Here is a 22,908-nt window from a genome sequence, read left to right as displayed (position 1 = left end):
CTACTTCCTAAGGCTTTTGTAATAATTGACTGAGAAAAACAAAAACAGGTAAAGTACTTAAAAACAGTGCCAGGCACATGGTAAGAGCTCAATAAATATTAGTTATATGATTTTTATTTTTTATTTTTTAAGGGAACATAGCCTGGCAGGTGTGGCTCAGTGGTTGAGTATCGACCAATGCACCAATTGGTCGCCAATTCGATTCCCGATCAGGGGGCCAAATCTCCAGTGAGGGGCATGCAGGAGGTGGCCAGTTGATGTTTTCTCTCATTGGTGTTTCTCTCTCTCTCTCTCTAAAAATCAATAAAGAAAAAAGAAGGAACATAGATTTTATTGTATTCAAGACTTTCATTATTTTGTAAGTCGTGTGGTTGAGAATATAAAAACTAAAATTTAAATTATTTCCACTTTAAAAATGTATTCAAATTGAATGGACTTATGTTGATACTACAGCCAGCTTATAAATTCTGACTGTGAATATTTAATCCTTTGGAGGAGTATCTTTCCTTTGTAGTAAATATTGCTTTTGGAGCAAAGTTCTTCTAGAATAAAATGCATACTACCAGAGGATTGTTCTAACAGGGTTTCACATAATGTTTAATGGGACAGACAGGGATTTCATGTCATAAAAAAACAGTTGAAAGACATTCTGTACTCAGTATTTCAATGTTGAGTAATATTGAAATAGCACATTCTATACTCCTTGCCCAGGTGCCTCACTGAACACCTGCCATTTTTCAAGTTAACTGTACTTGCCCTATGATCCCAGCTTAATTTATACTTACGTTTTAATGCATATTGAGTCCAGATACAGAATATTGGATCTGATTAGCTGTTTGTATGCAGTTTATTTAGATGTCTACTGATTTTGCCTTTGACAAATATAAATAAATAAAATTGATGTTTTTGCAGGATTTACTTTACACTGTTGCATTGTGCAGTGGGCTGTTGTTGAAACCCAGTAGCTTTTACAACTGCTTACAGAGTTATATGTACAATCTTTCTAGATGTCTTTCTTAACTGCTGTGGTCAGCTAGGAATCATTATTTGTTTTTGCAGCCAAGTTAATGGATTAAAATGGCAGTGGAAACTGCCTTCTGGTAGAAGTTTTAAAAAGTGCACTTAACCACTTGTTCAGGGCACTTAGGATAAAGAATCAGGCAAAGTCATCTACAATCCAGTTTGTCCTTGAAAATATTGAAAAGCCAGAGGTTCATAGTGAAAGTATTATATCATCTGCATACGTGTGGTTATTAGTTGGTTTTGGTTCACTGTTTCTATATTCTGTGGTTGAAGAGACCACGAAGAACAAGAAGTGACTAATTTCTTACTTGCTTTTTTGTCACTTGTTTCAAACCTTTGAATGTCGTGGCCATGGAGGCGTAGTATCAATGGCATACAAGTGAGAGTCCTATAACTTAATTGGGAGACAGAGAGAGGACTGGAATCTGAAAATCTTAGCATTCTGATTCCCTCCAAATGCACGAACACATTGCATTTGTCAGTTTCCTAAGCTTTTCAACAAAATGCCATCATTAAAACTTTGGTATAGCCCTGGCCGGTTTGGCTCAGCGGTTAGAGCGCCCGCCTGCGGTCCGGAGAGACCCGGGTTCGGTTCCCGCTAAGGGCATGTACCTTGGTTGCAGTTTGTCCCCGGCCCTGGTTGGTCGTGCGGGTGGCAGCCACTCGATGTGTCCCTTTCACATCGATGTTTCTCACTCTCTCTCTCTTCCTCTCTCTCCCTCCCACTCTGTCTGTACAAAAAATGGAAAAATGTCCTCGGGTGAGGATTGTAAAAAAAAAAAAAATAAAAAAAAAAAAAAAAAAAAAAAACTTTGGTATAAATATATTATTTCTATCATGGTGAAGTTTTCTAAGTTTTCAAAATATTTACTGATTTTATTACCTCTGAATGTTGTCCTGCCCCCCAACACCACCACCACTACCTTTCAATTGTCATTGTGGGCATTAGAATTTATCGATTTTTAGTTTTTTCAGTAAGTTGTGTTTTAAATGTATATAAGTGTTTAGACTTACTTTTTAAAATATGTTTTTATTGATTTTAGAGGAGAAGGGAGGGGGGGAGAGAGAAATATCGATGAGAGGGAAACAGTGATTACTTTCCTCTGCATGTATTGTTTTTTAATCTTAGTATATTAATGAATAGAAATAGATGCCCTGGCCTGGTAACTCAGTTGGTTATAGCATCGTCCCATACACCAAAAGGGTAAGGGTTTGATTCCTGGTTAGGATACATACCTAGGTTGCAGGTTCAATCTCCGATCAAGGCATATACGGGAGGCAACCAATCAATGTTTCTCTCATACATCAATGTTTTCCTATCTCTCTCTAAAAAAACAAAAAAACAAAAAAAAAACAATGACACATCCTCAAGTGAGGATTAAAATAATAATAATCATAATAATCTGAGCATATTAATAAATAAGAATAGAAATAATTTTTAAAACTTTGGGATTGTCTTTTTAATTGCAGAAAAGAATTATTAGTGTGTCACTAGAAGAAAATTACTTACGGTGGGATAATAGATTGTTATATGTCATAGAATTCTAAATTTTTTTTTTTTTTTTTTTTTTTGTGGTATGTGCCCCTAGCGGGAACCGAACCCAGGACTCTCTGGTCCGCAGGCCGATGCTCAACCTCTGAGCCAAACTGGCCAGGGCGAATTCTAATTTTTATACTAGCATTATCTAATCAAGTATTTTAAAAACAAACAGCGTAAGTGAAATCTGAGGTTGCTCATGTATTTTTATTTAGAGATAACTTTCATTATTGCAGGTAACTTGAATTGCTTCATACCAGAAAGTTTAATGTACTACTCAATTATACTGTTCTTTATCCCAGTTTAGAGTAGTAGATTGGGAGTAAGGTCTTAATGCAGTAACCTTTGGAACAGGAGAAATAACCCTTTTTTTCCTCTAGAAATTAATGTTTATACAATAAGGATAGCAATTTTATCATACTGCATGAATGGATTTGTAGTAACATTTAATATTATACTTGTACTTAGTACTTACACTTATTGCATAAGTATGCTGATTTCTTCTTGGTTACTAAACTTACTCTAATATTAATTTAAAGATGCTGTTATCGTAATATTTGAAAATATATATTTTTATTTTAAAGCTTTTTTGATGATTTCATTTTGGTTAGAGACCCAACGTAGGGGTGTCTTAATAATTTTATATTTCATAAAATGTGTCTTTTGAAAGAATTTGAGGTGGTGTATAGTGTGACAAAAGTTTAGCTATGCAAAGGTCCTCATTCTTACTTTCTTCTTAAATAGTCACATGTGCAGCTGTGAATCTGTAATGAAAATGTTAGGACTTTATTTGAGGAATTAGAAAAGGACTTCTTAAAAAGAGTGTCATCTCTTACTGTGATGCTACCTTTTAATGATAACAATTGGCTTTTTCATTTCTTATCAAAAGCAAATTTTCCATACAGGTGAAAATGTTCACAGAAACTAATTTACATACTCCTTCAAATTCCTTTTGGAATAGGGGATAATACAAGTAAACAGATAGTAATAAGAGTAATGTACATACTCTAAAATGATGGTCTTAATGGTGCTGATGGAAGGTTTCCAATTTGTAGCAAAGCAGTAATTTTTAAGAAACAAATTATAAAGAAATGTACGTCATTAAAATATATAAAGCCAAAGTGCAATATTGGACAAGTTTAGCATATCCCTATTTCTTTTGTTGATGACAAAAAAATAGACCAGGATTAATGATTTTATAAACCAAACCTTGATGATCCGATCAGTTTTATATATTCCCAGTGCTATAGCTGCAAATACATAGGGGACATAACAGTTTTAATTTGGAATCATAGTCTTTAGTGGATCAATTTTCCCTTTATTATCCATAATTCTCAAAACATGGTTTGCAGACCACCTGTCTTAGGAATCATCTGTGATGCTTCATAAAAACGTAAATTCCTGGGCCCCACCACAGAACTACTATCTTGGAGTGATAACCAGAACCCTGCAGTTTTAGTAAGAACTCTAGGTGATTTTTATGGGCGTAAAGGTTTGTAAATCAGTCCCCTAGAGCAGAAGTGTGCAGACTTTTTCTGTTAATTGTAAGATAGTAAATATTTTCAGTCTTATGGACTTTGTTGCAACTACTCACCTCTGCTATTATAGTACAACATCAGCAACAGTAATACATAAACAAATGGTGATGGCCAGCCAGATTCAGCCCAAGAATTTGCAGATCTCTGCTAGAATCAAGATTCTAGAACAATGATTTTTCCTTTATGAATCTTTTCTAAGGCATTATCTCTGAAATCAGTTTTGTGATTTTCTGTGTGTGTGTTTATTTTTTTATAACTAAAGAAAATCCACAAATACAGGAGCACTTCCTGGATATAAATTAAATGAATTGATAGATGTAACACCTTGGTAATATTTAAGGACTTCTCTATGTTAATATTGAGGAGAGTGGGATTATTTTATTTGTAACCATATAATCTGCTTCAAATATTAGGTTCCTGTGGCTAGAGCAAGTATTCTTTGGCTAATTGGAGAAAACTGTGAACGAGTTCCTAAAATTGCCCCTGATGTTTTGAGGAAGATGGCTAAAAGCTTCACTAGTGAAGATGATCTAGTAAAACTGCAGATTTTAAACCTGGGTGCAAAATTGTATTTAACCAACTCCAAGCAGGTAAGAGGCTAATCCTTATTTCTACCTTCTTTCTTTACTCTGATGAAGTAGCTAAAATCTGTTCATGCATTAGTGTATTTAACAATTACTAGGTGCTTGTTTTTTTAAAGTTCTACATAGATGGCAGTTGTTCAAAGAGATGATATTGCATTCCAGTAGGGGAGAAAAACATAAAAAATGAAATAGTATGTGGTAAGTGCTATAATAGAGGTCCTGAGATGCAGTAGAACTCCAGAGGATGAAAGTTATTGAACGTCTGAAGTAGGAGGAGAGAGGTCAGAGAAAGTCTCATAAAGGATAAGAATCCTGACTATGGGCTTCTAAGGAGTGGCTTACTCTACAGAAGAAGGAAAGAGGAAAGCAGAGGATCGAGAGTCATGAAACAGCTTGGTGCTTTCAGCACACTTAAAGCTGAGTCTGGAAAGGTAGGCAAGGCCAGGACTTGGAATGCCAGGTGCTGTAGACCTTGTCCTACAGGTACAGGGAAACCACAAAGTATTTTTAAATAATGGTATAATTTACCAGGTTGCAGTTTGGAATATCTCCTTTTGAGGAACTGTTAGCAGGAGGAATCATCTCTTTGTATAATATATAGAGAATCACCTCCACGTGTAAAATAAGGACTTTCCCATTCTTCTTCCTATCTCTAAATTGCTTTTCTCCACCGGTAGAGGACTTGACTTGATTATTGAGGCTGGAAAAGGATTCTTGCTCATTTGCAGTGGGCCTCTTAGTAGGCCATATGCTCCGTTTTCTATTTCTCCCTAATTTTTCCTTTCTGTCTGACTCCTACATTGCCTCTGTAGTTTTTTTTCTGTTTCTCTCTCTCACTGTGTCTCTCTCTCACTGTGTCTCTGTTTTTGCTCCCTTCCTTCATCAAACCCTCTGCACCCCTTCATATAGGCATGGACGCACCTGCATACTCACCACCATGGTCACCATAGTCTAATGTGTCTGTCATTCTCTCCTGCCTCTCCCATGAGTGCTCATTTTTCTTCCTTTTGATACTTGCTTTGTCTCTCTCTCTGTGTCTCCCTTTCTTTCTGCCTTCTCTGCGTACCCATACTCATTCTCGAATAAGCTGATTTTGGCCATTCAGAATCCTCAGGTTGACTCCTCAAATTCATTACTCTATGCATTGGGATTATCTTCATCCCCACTTATGATATGAATTTTGTTATTATAGCTTTTGCTGATTGGTATACAAGATTTATGAGCACATAATTGCAGGTATTCTGAGTATATTTCCATGGTTTAGATTTTATCTTTAGAGTTTAAGTCAGTAATTGAAAGGAATAAGTTAATCATTTCCAAATATCCTGTAAATCTCTTTTTGTGATGAGTTACTTTTCAAAATCTGAGTAAAAGAAAGGAAACCTATGTTTGCTGTTGAGTTTCTTATATATTGATTTAAAAAAAAAACACTTTTTTTGCCTGATACTTACTGTGTTCACTAAAATCATACAATATTGGGAAAGCCAATATAGCACCTAGAATGTTCTGATTGTTATGACTATGTCTGGTTTAGCTACTCTAAAGATATCTAACTTATAGATTATTATAAAATAATACAAAGTTAGTATGCCAATCAAGACTGAAAGTAGTTATGTCTTACAAAACTAAATGAGAGTTTGGTCCCAGCTGGGTAGCTCAGTTGGTTGGAGCATCATCCCATGCACCAAAATGGTTCCCAGTCCTATCCCTGGTTGGGGCACATATGGAAGGCAGCTAATCTATGTTTCTCTCTCACACTGATGTTTCTCTCTCTCTCTCTTTCCCCCTTCCTTTCTCTCTAAAATCAATAAACATATCCTTTGGTGAGTATAAAAAAAATGATGAAAGTTCTGTCTTTGGCCCTCTTCTTTGTAGCTGTAAGTAACCAATTATGGAATGTAGTACTCTTTGTTCAGAAATTAGAGAGTCTGTTCCATATCTTTTTGTCCAGTGAATTTGAAGACAACATAGTTTGCATTCACATCTTTTTGTCTTGATACTTGTAGGTAACCACACTTGTAGGTTACCACCAGTTGGTGAAAACATAACAATGTTTAGAAAATATGCCAAGATTTCACATATAATTTTATATAACTCAGTGTTAGTAGATGATCAATATAAAAATAGGTGAATGGAGATATCCTGTAGGTTTGTGCTGTTTTCCATTTCTCATTTTTTTAAGAAAAGGGGTTGAGAGAATTTATAAATGAAAATTAGCATTCAAGAATGATTTTTAGCACCAACTTGACAGCATTTTTAAGTTATGATTCATTCATCCTCGTTAACTGTAAAACATACTAAAATGATAGCTTTGACCTAAATATAAAAAAATTGTTTTCTATACTTATTTATTTTAGCCTTCTTTAAAACTGAACCAGAGAAACTGAGTCACAGTGTTCAGGGACTGGTTTACCATGAAGTCCTGATATTTATGGAATTATTTAGTTATAGAGAATGTCTAAGGTGATTTTTATAAGATTTAGGATATTGTATTGATTTAGGATATTGTATTCTTTTTTTTAATCCTCACACAAGGATATTTTTCCATTTATCATCAGATAGTGGGAGGGTCAGAGAGAGAGAGAGAGAGAAAGAAACATCAATGTTAGAGAGACACATCAACTGGTTGCCTTCTGGTGTGACCTGTCCAGGGTCAGGACGAACCACAACCGAGGTACATGTCCTTGACTGGAATCAAACCCAAGACCATTGGTCCATAGGCCGATGCTCCAACCGCTGAACCAAACTGGCCAGGGCCATTGTATTCATTTGTATGCTTAAGGAATATTGAATATAAACTTCTTTAATACCTCAAAATGTTTTCACCTGGTATAAAAAAGAATTTAAAGATTATTCGACTATGGTTGAGTTAGCTCCTGCTGAATGGACCCTCCCACAGACAACTATAAATACTGGAAAAATATAAAAAATAACTGCCTCTAGTCTCAGAAAAGTAAAGAAAATCAGGGACATTCTGGAGGGAATTGACACTTGGAAGAAAGGAGTGGCACAGAGTGAATTTCCTCACTTTTATGGTTTTTATCCTGAGGATACACTACCAGTTGGCACTGTGTACAGAGGCTATAACTTCAAAAGGAAACCCAAAGTCTTTCTGGCCTTATGGAATAGTGTACATAGTTCAGAGAAATAAGCAGATATTGGAAAGGTAGGGAAGAATTCTAGAAAGGAGAGAGCCAGAGTGGGGAAGCCTCAAAATCTTGAGTAACTATGCCCAAATCTCTAGGCTGACCCCTGAACCACACAAGCACAGTGTGCTTCAGGGTAGCATAGCTAAGAAAAAAGGAGACTTAAGTTGGGGTGGTGAGCCAAACCGGCCAGCGCAACATAATGTATTTAATGCCACTGAACTGCACACTTAAAAATGGTTCAAATGGTATATTTTATGTATATTTTACCACAATAAAAAAGGCCAAGAAAACGTGATCAGTTTTCAAGGAAAAACAATAAACAACAGAAAGCAACCCTGAGATGACCCAGATGTTGAAATTTGTAGACAAACATTTTGAAGCAGTTTTTATGACTGTGGCAAGTGATATAAAGGAAAATATTCACAATGAATGAAAAGTTAAGAACTCCCAGCAGAGAAATAGAAACTATAAAAAAGAATCAAATGGAAGTTCTAGAACTGAAAAATAGTGTCTGAAAAATCAACATCTTGTCTGTCTTAAGTATTATATGTTCTTTAACATTTTAATATTTTTGGGAGGGTATACAGCTATAAAGCTGCTTCATGTACTTTTTAAAATTATTTATACTCTGTTACAGTATATTAAGACTCTTTAGGCAAACATCTTCTGGAAATTTCTTTAATTTTCTCACCCTGGACTCTTTCAGATGGGTATTTGTGTCTGGAAAGCAGTTTAACTCAGTGTGATTGCTACCATAGAACTATTTGATGTCAATTACTGGGAAGAAGTGATTGAGAGTACAGGCTTTCATGTTGGATGGACTTCAAATTCTGTTTTGCTACTAATGAGCTATGTGATTTTGGACAAATCATGTGACCTGTCTCAGACTTAGTTTCCTCCTCTGTAAAGTGGGAATTATAACAATATAGACAGGTTTTTGTTTTTTTTTTATCATCCTCACCCGAGGACATTTTTCCTTTTTTTTTTTTTTTTTGTTCAGGTAGAGTGGGAGGGAGAGAGAGGAACAGAGAGAGAGAGAAACATCGACGTGAAAGGGACACATCGAGTGGCTGCCACCCGCTCAACCAACCAGGGCTGGGGACAAACTGCAACCGAGGTACATGCCCTTAGCGGGAACTGAACCCAGGTCTCTCCGGACCGCAGGTCGACGCTCTAACCGCTGAGCCAAACCGGCCAGGGCTAGACAGGTTATTTCTATAATGTAACATTTATGTTTTTAAAAATAATTGTGCTTTATGAAATTGCATAATAAAAACTATAGGGATTATTAGAAAAATTGAGCTAAGGCACAACACTCAAAAATTTCATTGGTGATACATTAAAAAGAAAAAAAGGAACCTAATAAAACCAGAATATTTTTATATATGTTAAATGTTTAAGAAATACATAAATACTGCAGTGAATATTGCTCTTTACCTTGTAAAAGATATGAAGTTTGCTTGTAAAATGGGTGTTGGAAAGGTTGTATTTAGAGTTAAATAGTAGGGGGGTTAATCTGAAATTGGATGTAGACTTGTACTACTAAGTGTGGCTGATTGTGGCCCATAATGTGATCTAAGGTAGATGTTTGAGATGGCTATGTGTCATTATTCCTGCACAACCCAGTTCATATGCAGAAAACAGGTGCAGTTTTCTGCCTTTACCTAGTGTTTCTTCCAGACAATATCATGTCTAAGGAAACACAAAATTCATGTTATGCCCAAATTATTTTCTAATACGTCAACTTAACAAATGCACATTTTCCAAATAATTGTTAGAGCAGAACTCACTGTACCTACCTCACAAACTTGTTGTGAGGATTAAATGAGACAAACCATGTAAAGTGCTAGGAATTCCTGGAACATAATAGTGCTTAGTTCATGTTAGTTACTCTACTGTTTTTTGTAACCCTAGTTTATCCTGTTAATGAACTGTTAGATTTTTCTTTAAGAATGTGATTCTGTACAGTAAGGAAGCTAGTCCAGTTACTGAGAATCTCTATTCTCATTAGGAAAAACACTCCATTTGGGTTTATCCTACTGGGAACAGGGTGCTGAAATTCCTCTTTTTATAGAAAATGTTGGGAGATATATCAAGAGTAAAAAACACTTAGAATACTTTTTTTTTTTTGGTACGTGCTCCTAGCGAGAACCGAACCCGAGACTCTCTGGTTCACAGGCCATTGCTCCAACCACTGAGCCAAACCGTCCAGGGCATAGAATACTCTCTTAAGGAGAGTAATTTCACTGTATTTGGAAGAAAAGTCAAAAGACTTTGAAACCAGTTAAAGTTGCTGCAACTCTACAGTTCTTAAGATATAGTTCTTAAGACATAAAGATTTAGCATGACTTCCTTGAAATAGTGAGTTGAAGTCTGTGACAGAAAGTTAGGATTTGATTAAACTGATTAATAGCAGATAAAAATAAATGAATAAAGGGTGCATTTGTTTGTAAACTTCCTCTAATAATATGCCATCTTTTAAATGTAGTGAAAAGTTATGAGTGAATGATTTAGTTAAAGTATCTCATGTTTTTATTTTCATTTCATTTCATTTTCTTATTGAACTTATTGGGGTGACATTGGTTAATTATATTGGTTTCAGGTGTACAATTCTATAATACATCATCTGTATACTATATTGTGTGTTCACTACCCCAAAATCAAGTCTCTTTTCATCATTTATTTACCCCCCCTACATACCTTTTCAACCTCCCCCCAGCTCCCTTCATGTTTTTCTTTTTTTTTTTTTTTTATCCTCATCCGAGGACATTTGTCCATTTTTTGTACAGACAGAGTGGGAGGAAGAGAGAGGAAGAGAGAGGGAAACATCGATGTGAAAGGGCCACATCGAGTGGCTGCCACCCGCACGACCAACCAGGGCCGGGGACAAACTGCAACCGAGGTACATGCCCTTAGCGGGAACCGAACCCGGGTCTCTCCGACCGCAGGCGGACGCTCTAACCGCTGAGCCAAACCGGCCAGGACTTTTCTTTTAAATTAAGAAAAAATTATGCAAACCTATATAAAAGTACAAAATAGCATAAATAGTTTCTACCACTAAGATTAAGTCTTTGTTTTTCCAAATTTCTTACTGTTTGTGTTTTGTTTTGGTTAATCCTTACCTGAGGATATTTTTTTCATTGATTTTTAGAGAAAGTGGAAGGGAGGGATGAAAGGAGGAGGAGAGAGAGAGATGTGAGACACACACATCAGTTGTTTGCCTCCTGCACATGCCCCAACCTGGGTTGGGGATTGAACCTGCAACCCAGATATGTGCTCTTGACTGGGAGTCAAACTGGCAAACCTTCAGTGTGCAGGCTAACACTCTAACCACTACCACTGAGCCACGACAGCCAGGGCTTTTGGGAGTTTTTGTAATCACTGCTTCAATTTCACTAGTTGTAATCTGTCTATTCAAATTCTCTGATTCTTCCTGATTCAGTTTTGGAAGATTGTATGTTTTTAGGAATTTATCCATTTTTCCAGATTGTCCAATTTGTTGGCATACAGTTATTTGTAATAGTTTCTTTTCTTTTTTTTTTTTTTTTTTATCCTCACCCGAGGATATTTTTCCATTTTTTGTACAGATAGAGTGGGAGGGAGAGAGAGGAAGGGAGAGAGAGAGAAACATCGACATTAAGGGACACATCGAGTGGCTGCCACCCGCACGACCAACCAGGGCCGGGGACAAACTGCAACCGAAGTACGTGCCCTTAGCGGGAACCGAACCCAGGTCTCTCCGGACCGCAGGCCGACGCCCTAGCCGCTGAGCCAAACTGGCCAGGGCTGTAATAGTTTCTTACAATTCTTTGTATTTCTGTGGTGTCAGTTTTTTCTTCTCTTTCATTTCTCATTTAATTCTTTGGGGTCTTCTCCTTCTTTTTCTTGATGAGTCTAGTTAAAGAATTGTTAATCTTGTTTATTATTTCAAGGAAGCAGCTCTTGGTTTCATTGATCTTTTGTATTATTTTTAGCCTCTATTTTGTTTATTTCCTCTCTGATCTTCATTATTTCTTTTATTTTACTCACTTTGAACCTTGTTGTTCAAGTTTCTTTAAGATTAGATTATTTATTTGAGATTTTTCTTGTTTCTTGAGATAGGCTTTTAATGCTATGAATTTTCCTGTTAGGACTGCTATTGCTGTGTCCTAGAGATTTTGGTTTATGTGTTCTCATTTTCATTTGTTTCAAGGTACATTTTGGTTTCTTCCTTGATCTTGTTTAGTAACATGTTATTTAGCTTCCATGTCTTTATGTGTTTTTCAATTTGTTTCTTGTGATTGATTTCTAGTTTTATAGCATTATGGTCAGAGAAGATACTTGATATGATTTCAGTCTTCTAAAATTTATTGAGACTTGTTTTGTGTCTGAACATGTGATCTAGTCTAGAAAATGTTTCATGTGCACTTGGAAAGAATATATATTCTGCTGCTTTGGGGTGAAATGCTCTGAAGATATCAGTTAAATCCATCTGATTTAGTGTGTCATTTTATTGTAGATTTTCTATCTTAAAGATCTATCCATTCATGTCAATGGGGTGCTAAAATTCCCTACAATGACTGTGTTAATGTCAATCTCTCCCTTTATGTCGATCAAGATTTACTTTACATATTTAGGTGCTCCTATGTTGCGTGCATAAATGTTTACATGGGTTATATCCTCTTGTTGGATTGCTCCCTTTATTATGATGTAGTATCCATTTTTTGTCTTGTACTATAGCCTTTGTTTTAGAATCAATTTTGTCAGATAAAAGTATTACTACCCCTGCTTTTTTATTTTCTTTCCATTTGCATGAAATATCTTTTTCCATCCCTTTACTTTTAGTCTGAGTGTATCATTTGTTCTGAGGTGGGTATCTTGTAGACAGCATATATATGGGTCTAGTTTTCTTATGCATTCAGCTACCTTGTCTTTTGATTGGAACATTTAAGTCCTTTACATTTAAAGTGATTATTGATAAGTACATATTTATTGCCATTTTATTCTTTTAGCTATGTTTCTCTGTTTCATCTTTCTCCTCCTCCTTCTCCTTTCATTTTTTTTCTTCTCCCTTTAACATTTCTTGTAATACTGATTGGCGGTAACAACTACTTTAGCGTTTTCTTTCCTGGGAAGTTCTTTATTTCTCATTTAATTTTAAATGGTAGCCTTGCTGGATAAAGTAGTCTTGGTTGTAGGTATTTGTTTTTCATCATTTTGAATATTTTATGCCAATCCCTTCTGGTCTGAAATGTTTCTGTTGAGAAATCAGCTGACAGTCTTATGGGAGCTCTCTTGTAGGGGAATTAACTTGTCTTTCTCTTACTGCTTTTAAGGTTCTCCTTTGTCTTTAACCTTTGGCTTTTTAATTATCCTGTGTCTTGGAATAGTCCTCTTTGGCTCCATCTTGTTTGGGACTCTGCACTTTTTGGACTTGTGTATCTTTTTTCTTCACCAGTTTAGGGAAGCTTTCATTTATGATTTCTTCAAATAGGTTCTCAATCCCTTGCTCTTTCTCTTCTTCTTGTACTTCTCTGATGTGGATATTGTTACGCTTCATGTTGTCCCAAAGGTCTCTTAAACTATCCTCATCTTTAAAATTTTTTTTCATTTTTATTGCTCTGATTGGGGTTTTTTTGTTTGTTTGTTTGACCTTATTTTTCAATTTGCTGATTTGATCCTCTGCTTCATCCACCCTATTGCTGATTTCTTCCAGTCTATTCTTCATTTCAGATATTATATTTTTCATTTCTGACTGGTCCTTTTTTATGGTTTTTATGTCCTTCTTCATGCTGTTGAGCATCCTTATAACCATTACTTTGAACTAAATTTGATAAATTGCTTGCCTCTACTTTACTTAGCTGTTTTTCTGGAAATTTATTCTGTGTTTTCATTTGAGACCTATTTCTTTGTCTTCCCATTTAGGCTGCTCCTTTGTATTTGTTTCTGTGTATTAGGTAGATATGCTATGACTCTTAAGCTTTCATGGGGTGACTTTATGTACTTGGTGCCCAGTGGGGTCCAGTGGTACAGTCTCCTTGATCACCTGAGCTGGGTGCTCCAGGAATGTTTCTTGTGTGGGTTATGTGGGCCTTCCTGTTATAATTGATTGCTATTGGCTCATTTATGAATGGGGTTGACCCTTAGGCTACTGATGGGAGGATCAACCCCAACCAAGGCATGTGAGCTGCTGTGCAGGTGCTCACCTCACAAAGCAGAATTTTTCTCAGAAGGTTTGGTGGCTGCTGTGGTCTGCCTTTGGATTTGCTGCTTGTGAAGCTTATTGGATCCTGTTCTGATATTGTCTGAAGCTGACCAGTGGATGTGTTGGTTTGGGGCCTCTTGGGAGGGACTTTGATGCAGGCCAATATAAGATGCTTCCTGTGACTGGCCCTCAGCTTCCAGTTTGGAGCTACAAGTGATTCACAGTTTTTTGCTACCTTTGCTGGGTATTGGTGCACACGGAAAGGACCAAGCACTAAGGCTGGCTTCTACCAGCCCTGGGCCTGGGATAGGGTAGCAGAAGTCCCAAGGGAACTTGATATGTGCCTCTGCCTACTGGCTGCCTATTAGGTTCAGTCACTCAGAGAGCCTCTGGCTATACTTCTCAGCAGGGTATAAACTCCACAGGGTGGGAAAAGAGGTAGGGCTATTGCTTTTCCCTGGGCAGATGATGCCTGGAGGGAAATCCTTCATCGGGGAAGATTGCATTTGTAGTATAGGAGAGTGACTCAGCACAGGTATTTTGGCTGCTGTCCTTTCAGCTCTCTCTCCAGAGCCACAAACCCCAGACTCTCCTCATGTGACTCTAGTCTGCTCTGCCCTCCCTCCACCATAGTCCAGGGTGAGTGGTACAAATAAAATGTAGTATGTTGGCCCTTTTACAGGGTGTCTGTGTCTCTGGCGGACAGAAACCCCACTGCTTTTCAGAGTCAGGTGTTATGTGGGCACCTCTTTCCAGCTCTGGTGCTCTGGGCTGGGGATCCTGGCTTGGAGTTTAGATTTCAGTCTTCTCAGGAGGAACGCCCCACAGCTGAACCATCCCTGCGGAACTTCAGCCTGCATCCTGGGAGCACCCTTTTTGTCGCCCTTCCTACCACTCTCAATGTGGTTTCTTCTGTAAATCCTTGGTTATAAGACTTCTCTTCAGATAGTTTTTAGTTGATTATTAAAGATGATTGTTCTATAATTTAGCTGTAATTTCAGTTTAGTCTTGGGAGGAGGTGAGTGTGTATTTTCTGCCTACTTTTCCACCATCTTGGATCTTTTTAATATCTTAATTTTTATGTAGTGTTTTCTCAAATTCATTTTTCCTAAGTAACAGTGACTTATAAACAATTTGAAGAGAATGTGATTAATGTAAATAGTCTCTGGTTAGAATTAAGTATTAGTTGGTATGAGTAATGATTCTTTAAATCTAATCAGGAAAATTAATCTGAAGTGAAAATTTAATAAATAGCTATATATAAGGTATTGAATATTTGTTTTTGAGGGTACATTATTTTATTCTCATATAATTTTATGAATATAACCTATTTAAAAGTGCTGTATAATGTCTGATCTGGTTTTGGATTGAGCCTTGGTCATATTAAAATACTGTGGTTGTTTACTTTCTTCATAATTGTTGCTCTAGACAGATCTAATTTAAGTCTGTTGTCTCAGTGTTCCGTTAAATTTAGGGTTTGTCCCACATTTTTCATTTTTGATGAAGTAGTATCATTAATAGTTACATTAAAATAAGAGTAAGTTGTAGACCTCCACGTTATACTTGTATTATCTACTATGGTTTTATCTAGTAGCATATAACACACAAATGTAGTGAGAAGATTTCATTCTAGTATGTGAAACATCTAAGTTGGAAAGACCTTGTCTTTCATTTTTCAACCTTTTTGAGATGCAAAATAACGAACTTCTCCCTTTTAGAGCAGCATGCAGGATGTGTGCTGATAAAATGAATTGTGCCCTGACAAGGCAGGGAGGAAAAGCAAAGTCCTTCACTTTTCCAGTGCTGCTGAGATAGTGTTTAAGTGCTTTCATCTGCCGGCAACTCTGTATACCAGCAAGTTGCGCCATGGCCTGTGTGAAGCGTGAAGTTCTCAGCTGTTGGGATGAAGTCAGAGGCAAACACGGGAAATGAGAGCTTGGGTTTGGTGAAATAAGCATGGGAGGTAGTGACAGAACAGTCCTGCTACAGATCATTGCAGAGCGTGGACAGAGTACTCTTGCTACAGTAGTTTTGTCATTTGTGGTGTAGCATAAATCTAAAACATTTTTATTTTATTATTCAGCAGTTTTTTTTTTATTTTGTTATAAACCCAGCAACAATGAATTTTTAAAAATTAAAGTGTATATTTATTTAAGAAATAAGTGCTGAATTTCTCTCTCAGTATTTAACATGAACAAAATGTTTATCAGCATTTAGAATCCACCTTGAGAATTGTGATATTTCTGACCACACAACCAGAAGATGACAAATTTGTTTAAAAAATATCAGCATCTGTTTAAAAAGTTAGGAGTTTTGAAAAAGATTGTGTCTCAAAATGACACCTATATACAGGTGCAAAAGATGTTTACATATGTCTTTATAAAACATGATCTCATTCAGATCAAATAATTTATTTTAAATTAATTTTGTTCAATTTGTAATTCAAGTTTTCTTTTGCACATATGGAAAATGAAGCAATAACTATTATGTCTTGGCTCCATTTATAGAACAAGGACCCTACACAATGCTGCTTTTTAAATAGAAAATCAATTAATTCCAATAATAGTTTGACTGTTTTTCACTCAAAGCTTTTGTGTATTTGTTCTATCAGTGCAATAAATGGAATCAGAGTAAAGCTTTTGAAAGTTTATTCTGTCAGAAGTGCTGTAAATGCTATTATAAGTTTAAAAGACCAACATAGAAGATAAAATTACTTGTTTTTGCCAAAAGGATGTTGTCATGGTAAAATCAGTTTCCTATAGACAAAACTGTGAAGCAGGAATATTTGGGGAATTGACTGTGGTGCATGCAAACAAAATCTGCTTGTTCTGTGAACTGAAGTAAAACTGTAATGGTCAAATTTATTGATATTTGATATGTACAGTTTAACTGAACTATAGAATTGCTGTGACGAAGCTAATGTTGAAAAACATACTTTAGCATGGCAACATGCACTCTGGTACGCAACTCTCTTTGCTGCATGTTACCAACAGGACTTTAGAAATGGGATTTTGTGAAAAATTGCTTTGTAAATTGACTTAAGTGTCTTATATTGACTTTGTTGGGGGGTCAGAGTGAAGGGAGTAAAGAAACTTTTGTACTATATTGGTTAGATTTTTATTCAGAATCATTTGGAAATCTTTAAAAGTGTTCACCAAATACAGTGTCAGAATCTTCAGCTTTTGCAAATTTTTGCAAATAACAATTCTTGGAAACAAATCTTGCAAACAGGAAGATATTGAAACTTATCTCTATAAAAACGGGAAAAACTGAACAAATTAAATGGTAAGAGCTCAAGATTATTTTAGAAGTTCTGCCGTTTGCAGTATCTCAACTATTGTGATGACTTTTGATGGAGCTCCTGTTTTTAATTGGATAAGTTTATATTTTGTATTAAAGTGAAATGACATTGAAAAGGCATTTGATTTTTCAGTATCTAAATTTGGTGATTTATTTTAAAAGTATAGAGAATTTAAAAGTTTTATCTTATGAAAATAATTATCAAAAATGTTCATTGAATGGAGGGGAAAAATTAAATATCTGTGCTTGAAATATTTACAAATTTCAATACAGAAGAAAGCATTGAAAATAGAATATTCTTTATTCAACAGAATTTTCTCTGCACTTATCAGACTGTCCAATATAGCAAAGAGGGTGTTTTTCTCCAATAAAAATATCATGGTTTATTTTTAATAGAGTAAGAAGAGTAAGTTGAAAATGTCAACAATGTCATAATTATTTATCATAAAATTCAGTTTTGAAGATTGTAAGTAACTTTATTTTTGTTAAAAAAACAAACTTCAAAATAATAACTATGTTCTTCAGAGAAATACCAGTAACTTAGTATTAGAGACAGTTACAGCTAAGAAAGCAATTAAAGTATATGAATGTGCAGTGGGTGATTATTCTGCTTATGTTTTCAATGCATCATTGTAAATGGATATGTTTTTCTTTTAGAAAGAATTTTATTTTTGAAAATACATTTTAATACATTTAATACATTTAACTGTTTTATAAGGCCACCAATATAATAAAACAAGTTTTACAGTCAATAAACACATATTTTTTAGTTATGTAATTTTAATTACTTAAAATTCCCCATCGCACTCTCAATAATTATGTGTTAATGTATTGAAATAGTTTAATTTCTTAAAAATTAATTTCAGTGATTGAAAATATAAGCAAAACGTATCACTCGACTAGTTCAAAAAATATCATTGCAGTGAACAGACTATTTTCTTTCTCTGATTTATTTTGGTTGCACATTCTAAATCTAAGCATTCAAATGGACTTCCGAGTAAACCTAGTTACGAATTCTTACTCTGTATTTGAGAAAACCAATAGTTAGTTTCCTCCGGTTGTCCCAGCAAGTCAATTATATTATATTTCTAGTATATTATATTTCTTTTTGAACTGTGTTCCTTGTTTTGTGAATATTTTGCTAATTCTTTAAAAATGAGTCATAAGAATTAATTCTTATCTATAGTCTAACCAACATGATCTAGTAATTATAAATAGCAATTGTTGATAACCAAATTTATAATAGCTCTATCAACATTTTTTCTTATATTTTTTATAGTTGTACTTTATTAAAACTAGGTTAATGCTTTTTAAATACACTGTTACTGAAAGAAGGTTGCTTTCTATCCAAATCAGTTGTCTCAATCAATTATTATTATAAAAGAGTTTGCTGCAATATTCTTATACTTTAATTTACTGTTCTAGAATTGTCTTTGCCTGACATGATTGATTTTATTTTTTATGTTTCTTATGTCTATAAAGTGTTTTACTATAGATGTTTACTTTTTCCATGTACTATGAATCCTGTTTAATTTATAGTTGTGATTGTATGTGTGTAACCTTCGAATTTAAAACTATGCTTTTTCAACAAAATAACTAGTTTAAAATACAAAGCTATTTTAACATTTCAGTTTTGGTATAATATTAAAATCTCTATGTTAATGTAGTACATTCAAAAATTGACTTAGGAAATCTTATTACAGTGTAAAAGCTACTATAATAAGTTGTTCCCCTTACATAAATAAATAAATGACCAATATTACTAGCGGCTATAAGCGGCATGGGGAAAAAAATGGAAGGAGTCTTTTATCCTAGTTTTTAGAGGGCATCAGCAGCTTGCTTTTATGAAAAAGTAACAGCTAAATGCACTGCAAATAATTTGCAGTAATCCAGTTCAGTGATTCATGTGTCTGCTTTAATGGGTCATAATTCAGGGTAAAGTAACTGAGTGCAGTCAGAGTGCAGACACTGCTTATGCCAGGGACAGTATCTCTTCATAAAACACACCTCAGGAGAAGCAGTTTGCCAGCCCTCTAATACTCTCTGATGTTTTGATGTCCTGCATATTTTTCCGATTAAGTTTTGAGTGCCATGTTTTTAGTTGTATTTCCACATTCATTATTCTCACGTAGACCCTTCAGCGGGTTTGCCATATATGATTATTTTTTTAATGATGCCTTTCTTTCCACTTCAGCAGTTTAATAATCTAGCACATGGCTGCTTCTCAGTACTCAGCATTCACCTCCCCAATATACTGAAGAGGACATGTGCTTTGGCTTCAAAATTCCATTTGCAGCTTTAGAAATGCATATTCCCTATGGAACAACATTTGTTTGACATAACCATTCATTTTTATTACCTCTTTAAATATGTTTATCCAGAGTTATCAATAATCATAAATAACTGTATTCTCATCTTGTTCTGTTTTTTTTTTTTTCCAACAGACAAAATTGCTTACCCAGTACATATTAAATCTCGGCAAGTATGATCAAAACTACGACATCAGAGACCGTACAAGATTTATTAGGCAGCTTATTGTTCCGAATGAGAAGAGTGGAGCTTTAAGTAAATATGCCAAAAAAATATTCCTAGCACAAAAACCTGCACCACTGCTTGAGTCTCCTTTTAAAGGTATTATTATTATTAGAATATCACTGCACAATATATGATATCTGAAAAATATGACAATATATTCTATTTCTAATGTCTTTAAAATTTATCTCTTAGGAAATATAAATGACTAGCATATATAAATATATAAAAACAGTGTGCTTTCTATTCATTCCTCGGTTCTCCAGAGCAAGCTTTATATTAGTTAAAGTTTATACTTTTATGGACCTTATTTACCTAAATAATTTCAATCTTCTGATTTTATTTTTATTCTTACCAAGCAGTTTAGCTGAACAATAGATAAAAGCTGTGTTGTTCTTGTAGACATTGACTTCATTGTTATTTTAAATAGAAAGCTTTATTTAATAAAGAATATAATTTACCTTAATAGTGAGTCGTTATTAATTAAATATTCTATTTACGCTAGCATAAACTTTTCTAGGAACAATTATTTCATAAAATTTTTTTTTATTTAAATGTTTTTCAAAGGTGGAAGTTTACTTATTTTTTCCACCTTTTGAAAGGAGTAATTAATTGATCAGTTTCACAAGTAGCCATTACAGTTGGAATCAGATGATTATATACCTTGGTTTCATATTATTTCTTAGTTAATTGTTGTAAAGTGATAAAAAGCAGTTCAGTTGCATAGAAAAACTATTAAAATTCTGGATGTGTTTGTGCCAAGACATGTATATGGATTGTTTAACTGTGCTGTCATTCTTAATATTCACAGTAAAGTAATTTTTAGAGAAGCTACATTTCAGAGCAACACCTCTAAACACACTGACTGATTAGCTTTTTTATTGACCATTATGGGGAAGATTATTGTAATCTATGGACTGAAATCAGTTTTTTGACCTATGAAGAGCTTCCTAGTTTATATTTATTCCTTGACATTTGAGGTAATATGCCAATTACCTTGACTCTGATTAGGACTGTTCTATGTTATATACAGCTCATATTGTTTATTCTATATTTTCCTCTATTTTAATAGATAGGGATCATTTCCAGCTTGGCACTTTATCTCATACTCTCAACACTAAAGCTACTGGGTACCTGGAATTATCTAATTGGCCAGAGGTGGCGCCTGACCCATCAGTTAGAAATGTAGAAGTAATAGAGTTGGTAAGTTGACCTTTCTGAAAATAATTTTGTCAAGCACTAGGATATTCTAAAATAACAATTGTTTTTTATAAAAGCTTTTTTGGGGGGTTGAAAATTGAAAATTGTTCTGGTGTTTCTAAGTGCAATGTGTTAGATATGTCTTCCTGTTATGAGAACTAAAAATTGTAGTATTTCTACATCATTGTACCTGTATTGTTCCTTTTCTTCAAGGAAACAGAGGATTGAATTCTCTGCATCAGTGCTACCCACATTTGTGGTATTGCATTTGTAGCTGTGTATATTCAATTTCCAAGGTACTAGTTTCATTGGATTGAGCTTTTTCTACTTTGTTTAGAGATCCGTAAGCTTCCTGTCAGTGTTTTTCCAAATATTTTTTGCTGTTCTATTCCAAAGAAACCATACAAAGTGTTCTGGATTTTCTGATAAACCTGTTTTAACTGCAGACTAAACATAAATAGGGAGAGCAATGTGTACCAAAAATGTCCTTAGACAAGGTCAGAATTAAAATAAATAATATGTTGCTTTCACATTAAAAACAATAACAAAAACTTCTATGTAAATCATCTTTTCCTAGATCTTTAAAAATGCTGCTTACATGCCCTGGCTGGTTTGGCTCAGCAGTTAGAGCATCACCTATGGTCCAGAGAGACCCGGGTTCGGTTTCCGTTAAGGGCACGTACCTCGGTTGCAGTTTGTCCCCGGCCCTGGTTGGTTGTGTGGGTGGCAGCCACTCGATGTGTCCGTTTCACGTTGATGTTTCTCTTTCTCTCACTCTTCCTCTTTCTTCCTCCCACTCTATCTGAACAAAAAATGGAAAAATGTCCTCGGATGAGGATTAAAAAAAAAATGTTGGCTACAAAAATAAAAGAATTAATTTTCTTTCCTAATATTATCTCTTTCTTATATATATTAAAAAAATAGAGGTCTACTGATTGTCTTTAGAGATTTAATTATGTGAAATATATCTAATACTTTTTATTTATTTTGTTAATCCTCACCCTAGGGTATTTTTCCATTGATTTTTTTTAGATAGAGTGGAAGGGAAGGGAGAGAGAAACATCAATGTGAGAGAGACACATTGATTAGTTGCCTCCTGCACGACCCCAGCCAGGGCCTGGGATCACACCCACAACCCTCGTACATGCCCTTGACTGGGAATTGAACCTGTGACCCTTTGGTCCATGGTCAACATTCTAACTGCTGAGCCAAACCAACCAGGGCATATCTCATACTTTTTAAAGTAGAATTAATAAAAAAGAACAATTAGGTATTTAATTCTGGGTGCTTTTCTGGTAGAAAAGTTATATTGAGCAAGGATTCAGATAACCAGAATTCTTTACTACTAATTCCTATGAGAAAGCCAGTTAACCTTCTTGCCTATTAACTTAACATATACAATGGAAGAACATCTTTATTACTTTAAGTATAATTTCTGTAATGTGCATAGCCATGCAATTTAACCCTTCTCTTAACTATTCAAACTTAACTCTGGCTTTGAAGCATGGCCAGAAGTAATAATAACTGATAGTGGCACCATTTGGCAAACCTTGGCAGTGTACTTTGATAATGTTTGCAAACATTATCTTGTTTAAACCTCTGAATGATTATGTGTTGGTTATTGTTGTTCTCACTTTGCAGATGAGGAAATTGAGGTTCAGAGAGCCTAAATAAATTGCCCAAGTTTACATAGCTAGTAAGTAATGTAACTGAGATTCCAACCCAGATCTATCAGCCCTTTGTTCAGGCTCTTACTGCACTTTAGTGTTATGTAACTCGAAGAGAGGAAGCTTGAGCTTGTTTGCAGATCTGTACCATTCTTAGTACTTAGTACCATCATTTTTATGTTGTGACAAATTAT

The 22,908-nt window shown here is 35.0% G+C and overlaps 1 protein-coding gene across 10 annotated transcripts in view; it reads left to right on the top strand.

The window, feature by feature from the left end:
- The window catches only part of AP3B1 (adaptor related protein complex 3 subunit beta 1), a 281,299-nt gene that overhangs the window by 142,493 nt on the left and 115,898 nt on the right, over positions 1-22,908 (top strand). For all 10 annotated transcript variants that reach the window (XM_036278963.1, XM_036278966.1, XM_036278970.1 and 7 more), the window contains 3 exons: positions 4,512-4,688; positions 19,760-19,946; positions 20,920-21,050. In XM_036278963.1, the coding sequence (XP_036134856.1) occupies positions 4,512-4,688; positions 19,760-19,946; positions 20,920-21,050 (495 nt within the window). The remainder of the gene's footprint in view (positions 1-4,511; positions 4,689-19,759; positions 19,947-20,919; positions 21,051-22,908) is intronic.

The sequence above is a fragment of the Molossus molossus genome, unplaced genomic scaffold (genome assembly GCF_014108415.1).
Source record: "Molossus molossus isolate mMolMol1 unplaced genomic scaffold, mMolMol1.p scaffold_m16_p_3, whole genome shotgun sequence".
Classification (NCBI taxonomy): domain Eukaryota; kingdom Metazoa; phylum Chordata; class Mammalia; order Chiroptera; family Molossidae; genus Molossus; species Molossus molossus.
Note: the sequence above shows the minus strand (reverse complement) of the source record. Positions and strands in the feature narration are given on the sequence as shown.